This window comes from Eschrichtius robustus, chromosome 10 (genome assembly GCF_028021215.1).
Source record: "Eschrichtius robustus isolate mEscRob2 chromosome 10, mEscRob2.pri, whole genome shotgun sequence".
In the NCBI taxonomy this organism is placed as follows: Eukaryota; Metazoa; Chordata; class Mammalia; order Artiodactyla; family Eschrichtiidae; genus Eschrichtius; species Eschrichtius robustus.
Window position 1 is genome coordinate 75,809,522 of NC_090833.1, and position 9,143 is coordinate 75,818,664.

The window sequence follows — 9,143 nt, forward strand, 5'->3', positions numbered from 1 at the left end:
GCAGGCCTGTCAATCATCTTTCCTTTTTTGTCATGAATATTGTACATGAGGAATGAGGTACACACTATAGGGAGGACCTATGAATTACTCCTGTACCTAAAACACTCAGAACATACCTACTTCTTCAACCACGGACTCCTTGAGATCATGGACTATACCTTATCCCTCCTTCTGCAAGACCTAGCCCAGGGATTGGCATGTGGTAGATGCTAAAAATACAGTTTTGAATAAATGAGGATACAATATGGAATGACAATAGAGGGAGGGAATATGGGGTGAGGGGGATAAGATGACAAAACTGTACATGGCAGAAAATACAGGGACCTTCAAGACGGTTGACAATAGCCAAATCTCCAGCCACCTCCATCAACCACGGGCAGAACCTCTTAGCACAGAAGGTCAACTGAACAATCTCTTAGCTTGGTTAGTACGTTTGAACTGTCTCAAGCACAAACTATACTAAGCACCCTGGGTGGGTGGAGATGGGGGGCACACAAAATTGGGAGATCAACACTTACACAATTATTTACTTTACAAAGCCAGAATTAAGGAGGACAAAGCACTGTAGAAGCCCAAAGAGGAACAAGCAGTTCTAACTGTGACAATTCAAAAAGCTTTAGGTATAAGAAGTTAAGTGAGGTATGTAAGAAGGTCTGGCCCTCAGAAGAGATTTGCATTTTATAAACTCTGTGTGTGTACGTATGTGCAATAATAAATATATGTATTTTATGTATATATATACCTAAACCTATATTTTTTATATGCAAAGTTGTAACAATACTACACTGAACTCCCACATAGTCTGTATTATTCATATCAACTGAATTAGAACTGAATCTCAGAGAAAATTCACATCTCCTTTTTAAAGTACCCTAGAACGGAAATGTTTACATAAATAAAGTAGTATTGATCCTATTGCAGATGTATAATATCTCTTTTTTTCAATATATTTTGTTTGAAAAATAGTTTGCCTTATTAAATAAGAAATACTTGCTGCCTATAGAAAACTTAAAAAATCTAGGTAAATAAAAATACGAAACTAAAAATTACCCATTATTTTTCTAGTCAGAGATAATGACTCAATATTTGTAGCATATATACTTCTAGATTTCTTCTGTACATATATGCATATGTTTATATTTAACAAATCAGACTCTATATACTACCACGTAAGCTTGTTTTTAAGCTACAAAGTGTATCCATCCAAGTAACCAAATATATTCCCACAACATAATTTTTAATGCTTGCACAGACGTTTTCTACGGATGGTTTACTTAACCAAGTACCTACTGCTGAACATTTAAATTGTTTTCAGTTTTTTGCTGTGATGAACTTCCTGACAGCTAAGTCCTTAAAAGACATCCATCATTATTTCTTGGAGATAAACTCCTAGAGGGAGAATTGCTGAGTCAAAGATTATGTACATTTTTAAGGCTTTTGATACATAGCACCACCTTGCTCTCCAGGAAGTTTGTGTCAATTTATATTCCTGTGTAAAAGGGCCCATTTTCCTAATTATTTTTCTAAGTTAGTCATCCCACAAAATATCTCTGTGAAATCAGAATTTATACAGAGAGAGCACATAGAGTAACATTATGTAGTAGGTTTTCTTGTCATAGTAAACCAGTCCAAAAAGCCAGGATTTTAAGATGTCTCACTTGTCTACAATTAGCCTTTGGTGTAGCCAGCTAATTTAGACACAAACATTTTAAGCAATTTTGCAGTCCAAGTCTGCCATATTTATGGAACGGTGGTTGCTTACCATTCTAAAATGATTTTATTGAAAATTAATGAATTTCTTTTTTTAAGGTGGTAACTAAAGCTAGCCTTATTTAATGACATCCCATTTCACATTCCTGGAGAAAGAAATTTTCTTTGACCAAAACCAGAAGAAGGTTATCTGGTCAAACAGGGTGAAAACCATAAGTGGTGGACAGCCATTATTACCACAGTAATACTGATCCAGGTGTGAATTAGCTTGGCTAAAATGGGTGATCACCTACTCATATACCTCCTCAAAAACAAACAGGAACAAACAAAAAAAACTTTACAGCACGCAGAACCTCTAAACAAGAAGGAAAGACAGCTAAGTTAAAGTTTTAAAATACTGTCTAAACCATATCTAAAAGTTAAAATAAAAAATGCATGATACTACAAGAGAGAAGTTAATGAGGCAGAAAAATATTCCCTGATACACAACCCTCTGGAGGACTTCTAAGAAAGAGATCAGATCATACAAAATGCTATGCGGGGGTGGTAAGCACTGTTTCAGGTTTAACTAAAGGGAAGGATAGTTGGAGAGTTTCAACATTTCCTAATGGCAACAGAAAACTAAGCTGGCCTAGTCTGTTCTGTGATAAGTGCCATGCTCAACGACCCACTCTGTTTTTCATCTTTTTTGAGGCCCAGAAAAATCAAATAAAAAGAGAAAATATCCAAACATAGAAGCTTAATTTAAGGACTTCCCTGGTAGCGCAGGGGATAAGAATCCGCCTGCCAATGCAGGGGACAGGGGTTCGAGCCCTGGTCCAGGAAGATCCCACATGCCACGGAGCAACTAAGCCCATGCGCCACAACTACTGAGCCTGTGCTCTAGAGCCCGCGAGCCACAACTACTGAGCCCACGTGCCACAACTACTGAAGCCCACGCGCCTAGAGTCCGTGCCCCGCAACAAGAGAAGCCACCGCAAGGAGAAGCCCAGGCACTGCAACGAAGATCCAACGTGGCCAAAAATTAAAATTAATTAATTAATTATTTTTTAAAAAGCTTAATTTATCAAGATTGGAAACAACCTAACCTATTTTATGTGCTACTGGTCTTGCAATCATATAATCATAGTTATTTTGTCAACGTCTATGATTAACTCAATGAGAGAAGATGTTCGGCTACAGGGTCAGGTACAAATATTTCCTTGAAGGATTGCTCTCTCTTATGTAATAGCGTTAGGTGAGCAAGTGTGTAGAGTCCCAGTTTTCAGTGCTTTCTGAAACAGTCTGCATCAGCCTTGTTCTGATGATTCTATAGTACTGGGATGGATCATCCAGGCACCTAAGATAACACAATGGTAATGCTTTGCTCACTTCTCTGAAAAAAAAAAAACAACCAAGATTGCAGTCCCAAAGTCAATGTAGTCAGCCAAAGTCAGAAAAGCCTCAGAGGCAAAGGGGCCGAAACCGTGAGTACCATAAAATGACGAATGAGAAAACTCCTCCCCACTGAAGATACCCAGGTGTATAAAAGGCACACGAAGTAATACTTAAGACCTAAAACCTCACTCACTGTCAACCTTGAGTCTTGTGGATTTTTCAGCTAAGGGGGCAAGGAAAAAAAATGAGCGCTGAGCCTGATGTGATTCGAAAGTGTACGTGGCCAGTGTGCCTCGTGGGTCTGTTTGTCACCGGCATCCTCTCTCTGGACTGTAGCTTGCTGGATGTTCACCTGAGGAGAGTCACCTGGCAAAACCTGAGCCTTCTGAGCAGGATGAGCAAGTCGTTTCCTATAGAGTGTCTAAGGGAAAGCAAGGCTTTTGAGTTGCCCCAAGAGATCCTCTCACACACCCAGCCTCTGACGAGGGACATCAAGGAGGCCTTCTATGAAATGTCCAGACAGGCCTTCCACATCTTCATTCAAGACACCTTCAGATCCACTTGGGAGGAGAAACACCTGAGACAAGTCCAAATCGGACTTGATCAACAGCTGCAATACCTGGAACAATGCTTGGAAGAAGAGGAGGAGGAAAACGAAGACATGAGAGAGATGGCAGAGGATGAGTGGACACAGTCAGGAGCTCCGGTCCCCCAGCTGAGCAACCTAGAGCTGAGGAGATATTTCAACAGGATAGACAGGTTCCTCAAAGATAAGAAATACAGTCACTGTGCCTGGGAGATCGTCCGAGTGGAAATCAGAAGATGCTTCTACTTCTTCCATAAATTCACAGCACTACTCAGGAGGAAATGAGGTATAATCTTAGAATTCAAATTCCATTTCTCTCCCAAATCTCCTTTTCCCTCTCTTCCTCCTTCATCTTCTGTTTAAGGATTACTGTGCTACGCCAAGGCTCCCCTCTGTTGGATTGGTGGTGGTTTAGGTAATGTTCACCGTTTCTGAAGTTTGGCAGCCACATGCACCTGTCTAAAGAAAACTGATGCCAATCACCTCCTGGGTGACCAAGAGTCTTGTTAGGAAGTCCTGAAGACAGTTTTAAAGGAGGATTTCCCCCTCCACCTTCTACTTTCTGTTCCTCTTTCCTTTCGCTCTTTCGTGCTCTTTCGTACGTGCTTTGCTCTATCTCTCACCTTTGAACTCCACCAAAACAATGGCTAGAGGACACGGATCAGAGAATATTGCAAAATGGTACACCTCAATGACTTAATCCTCTTGTTGCCAAGGTTGTTTATTCTAGGAAAGTTCAGCATGTTCAAAAGAGCTTATACACGCTCCCATAGAGTTAAAACCCTTCCTGTCTCCCTACTGTAAAAAAAAAAAAAAAAAAAAAAAAAAAAAAAATTGAAATTTCTGGCCCATTTGCTTCTCAACTTGGTTTGGTTAAAATGATACAAAAAAGTTTGTGGCTTGGTATTTTATTAGTTTAAGAGAGTGAAGATACATGGCGACATTGGATGGTTGAATTAGATGCCTATGATTTAATGCAGACAGCATCGTTCATTCCTAATGCATACTGTGTGATTTTTACATCTAAAGGCATGGAAAATGCTGCAGACAAGTTTAATATCTGCCTTTCATTGTTTTTTGTTTGTTTGTTTTGTGCCTGAAATGAAATGCCTACAGTCAGACTATGGAAGAATTTCAGACTGGATTTTCCCAATTAGAAAGCCACTTTCTATTTGTTAAATAAATTTAATAATACATGACACTTTAATAGACTTTATCTTTTTGAAAGTTATTTTGTACCTAGATTACCCAGATTATTTACTTAAATTTTCTTGTGTGGTCCTTCAACTGTATTAATTCATCTTCTAGCCGAAATGAATCTTCTCTTCCTCTCTCTCCCCTACCCCATTTCAGAACCATCTACCTTCAAGCAAGAATTCACAGAGATTGCAGCTACCCAAATGCATCAAAGAGGGTGAAATGTACCCGGTTCAGCTCTTGGAAGGCTTCTCTTGCTATTACTTTAACAGCACGCTGCTAAACTGTTTAGATTCAAGATTCATCCAAGTACAGGGCTCCGACAATGTAGTCAAACTGAGAAAGTCTTGTGATAAAATTGAGGCAAATTCAGTCCAAAAGTTAGAAGAAATGTTTAACAGCACAAGAACTAGTTGTGGATCATGGTATACGGGTTATCAGTGGAAGGATCAGACAATAAAATGAGTTAGTATAATCCATTTAGAAAAAACTCATCAGTAGTAGCTCTAAATTTTAAAAAAGCATTACAAGCTATAAAGGAGTTAAGGCATGCAAACTACTGAGCAGAAAGTAGACACTTAATATTTTCCATGAATTTCTCTAATAATGCCTTTGCATGGTCTCCCTTGTAACTCTACTGGGACCGTGTCAGTGACTTCAGCAAGTGATGGTTGCAGTCTTGCTAAATGTTTGCAATGCAAGAAGGAAGAGAATTGACGCTTCAAGTCAATAAAGATTGTCTGATTGTACTGGCAGGGGCAGAAGTCAGAACAGGATGTTTTTATTAAGAGCACCACTAGTCAGAAAAAGGAGAACACTCTCACTGAAAATTAGGTAAGGACACAAACTGGCACCATCACAAAGAAATACTAACAGGCAATGTGAAAAAAATGTTTAATCTCATTTATGATTAAAGAAATTCAAAAGAAGACAATAAGATACTTCCCTCCCACCAGTCTGGCAGAGATAAAAAAGAGTGATAATATAGACTATCAGTGGGGTATAGGGAAAAAAAAACTCCTATGTATTGATGGGGAGAGGCTAAACTGGCACAAGTTTCCTATGGGACAATATGGCATCTTAAATATCCTTAAAAAGTACATTAACTCCCTAGACATGGCTATCCTATCTCCAGAAATTTATTCCAAGGAAATACCTGGATAAGACTGTTTAATGGAGCCTTGTTTATAATATCCCTCCTTCCTCTGTTTTAATTTTCACCTCTCTGTATTTTCTGTTTTTTTCTACAATGCTGGGAAGGGTTTTCTTTTAATTCTAAAATTAAAGAAACTGTACAAGTTTATCTTTCACTGCAATTACCCTGTTTTCCTTACTGGAGTAGACTGGGACAGACACTGCCCTTTCACTTCGTTAATGATGCCTTTAGACACTTCTTGAGCAACTCAGGTCCTTCTTGTTTTTCTCCTGCTGCTGCTGCTGCTGCTAATTTCAAAGGAATCCTTCCTTGGGGATCATTTTCGTAATGAAATCTTTGTAAAGTGCCTTCCGGTGCTTCAAAGATTTTGCTTTCTTTCTTTTGTTGGTCCCACTGGTAATATTCAGAAATCACTGGAGAAAGTGCTCTATGTGTCCACTCTCCTGACTTAGTCTCCTTTGTTCTTCTTTATTAAATGGAAGCTCAAAAGTTCTAAGTCCAGTAAAGGGAAAACTTCTGGAACTGGGCAGAGGCCAGTGCACAGTTTCTACTTAAAATGCTTGAGTGGGTACATCGGTCACGAGCGTTCAGATGGAAGCTTCCTCCCTCCCCTGTCTTGGGGCAGGGATCAAATTGTGGAGGATAAAAAAAGAGTGTAGTTGAGTCTCCTTGGAAGGGGACTGATTGGGTGTCAGTCACACAGAAAAAGCTGACAACCCCAGTATATGTAAGACTATGTGCAGGTATAGATTCCAACAGGTGTACAGACAGTCTCCTCTCAGTCTAAGCGACTCTAGGGGCACCAGCTGGGGGCCCTGCCCTCTCAGAGTGGCTACTGTGCTTCGGCCCTAGTTCTTCCCCCGCCCCCCCCCGCGCCCCCCGCCCCCGAGGTATAGTTGATTTACAATATTATATTAGTTTCAGGTGTTAAGTCCTAGTTCTTTAATAATCCACAGTCACTAAGAATAAGCACCATGTGTAAGCAAACAACTTGATAGGAAAGGCAGAGAAACAGGGCCACTATAATCTCACAGGCGCACTCACAGGGGAACTCTGTCCCCAGACACCGATTCACAGGGCCTGGGTATCGTGAACTCGGCCCTGGCAGCGTCTGCGCTGGGTCCTCCGGGTCCGTTTTTCCTAAATGCCGAGAGGGGGCCGGGACTTTACACTTGGAGCCCTGTGCGAAGACAGAAGTCCAGGTTCATTCTGGAGGGAGCCACTTCACTCCTGTTTCTAGAAAAAGTCTCGAGGCTTCCTAGGTTATTTGCATATCTCCATTCTCTTTAAGGCGACTCGCCTGCCCTTCGACCCCTGGAAACTCGCAGACCTCAGAGCCTTAGAGCTGTCTGCCTACCAGACATGCCCTGATCCCGTCCCGCCGCCTGGCAGCGGGCAGGCCACACGCCTTTAGGCGGAGATCGGAATCCACTGGAACCCACCAAAGGACACCCCGGATTGGGGCGGAACCTCGCTTCCACTCTCTGCCGAAAGAGGCACCCATCTCGACCTGCGCTCTTCGGCGCGCTGGGGATAAGACCTGAGAAATGCGCCCGGGGCCACAGGCACCCGAGGAGGCGGGGAAGGAACAACTTTCCCTCCGCCCTCTAACCGCAAGGCCCAGGTGGGGCGGCCCCGCTGGGGTCGGGCTCCTCTCCTTCCCCAGGCGGGCTCCCGGGCGCGAGCTGGCCGGGTAGCTGGTGTGAAGGCCGGGGAAGGAGGACCGAGGGGCTTCCTTGTCTCCCGAGCCCCGCCAGATGCGAGAGAGGCAAACAATAGGGGAAACGCGGAGAAACAAAAGGCTATTCGCCACGATCTCAATCGGCTCTGTCGCGTGGTCCCTGCGGGGAGGACGTCTGGGAGGGGGTCAGGAAGGTGGGTGAAGGGGGATCTTGAGGAGTTTGGGGTCTCTGGTACTTACTTGCCAGGCGCCGGGAGTCGGCCCTTTACCCTTCCAGAGGGGTCCAAAGGCAGGGAGGGGGCAATTAAAGGAAAGTTGAAGGGTTTCCACCTTCTTCCTCAGTGCAGGGAAAGGGAGGGGCTGGGATTCCAGATATTTGACAGTTGTTGGCCCAGGGGTTCGGCAGGGTTTGTACGTCCTTTTCACACCCTCTCCCTCCAAGAAGCATCCACAGTCCCCGGGGCGACCTCGCCGACGGAGCGGAGTTCCCCTTCGCAGCCCCGAGCCGAGCCTCTTCCTTCAATATCAAGACGCCCTAAACGTGGTCCCCCTGCCCAGGCGCACTTTTGTAAAAGTTTGTCTTCCCGCCACCCACTGCCCAGCACGGACCCTGCAGTCATCTGCAACCCGGGATGGATTCGGGGACACACTTGTACCCCGAAGGAAGATCGATATTTTCGACAGACCTTTTAAAATCAAGGCCCCGGAGCCCGGGGTGGACTCTCGTTCACACCCGGGAAGGGCGCGGGAGGAGCCGGCCAGAAGCCAAGACGCGGGCAGGGGTCTGACGCGGATTCCAGCCCCGGAAGCCAGCGAAGGGCGGGCGGGGAAACGGGGTCCGCCGCCTCCCGCCCTCCTGTTGCACCCGCCCCCAGGTGCGCCCCGCACCTCTACCCTCCTGAGCGCGACCCGGCGCGAGCGGCCGCGGGCTGCGCCACCTCCCCCCGCTTGACGCGAGCTCTCACTCACCGTGGGGTTTCTACCTTCAGCCCCGGGGCCCTGTCGGCTCCCCGCGCCGGGGCAGCTGCAGGCGGCGCGAGAGGAAGAGGATGAGCTCGGGGCAGGAGGGGCGACGCTCGCGGATCCAGCGAGGGGCTCCCGGGCCAGCGCGCGCGGTCTCAACGAGCGCGCGGGCGAGCGAGCGCGGGACTCCAGCTGCAGACGCCGCCGCTCCAAAGCGGCCCCCACCGGCACCCGGCGCGCGTCTACCATGCGGAGGCGCGTGCGGGGACCCCCTGGCGGCCGCCCGCGGAATGGCAGCTCCGTCGGAAAGCAACGTCAGGTCACCTTTGGGTCAGCTTCCCTCCGGAAAGAGCTGGGGAATGGACAGTCCGAGCAGGGCTCCCAGCCTTGCGGAAAAGACATTGACCCTGTGGCCAGGGCGGGGAATTGGATATCAGATCAGAAAGGATGCGTTCTGGGTCCACCATGGCCAC

General features: G+C 45.4%; 2 protein-coding genes across 2 annotated transcripts in view; one reads left to right on the forward strand and one right to left on the reverse strand.

Moving 5' to 3' along the window:
• MOB3B (MOB kinase activator 3B) overlaps nucleotides 1–8,861 on the reverse strand; it is a 211,638-nt gene extending 202,777 nt beyond the window's left edge. Inside the window, exon 1 of the mRNA XM_068553306.1 lies at nucleotides 8,677–8,861. The gene's annotated coding sequence lies outside the window, so the exon portion shown is untranslated. The remainder of the gene's footprint in view (nucleotides 1–8,676) is intronic.
• On the forward strand, nucleotides 3,332–3,958 carry IFNK (interferon kappa). The gene has a single exon (XM_068553527.1). It carries the CDS (start codon nucleotides 3,332–3,334, stop codon nucleotides 3,956–3,958), a length of 627 nt encoding a protein of 208 aa, XP_068409628.1.
• Nucleotides 8,862–9,143: the final 282 nt, after the last annotated feature.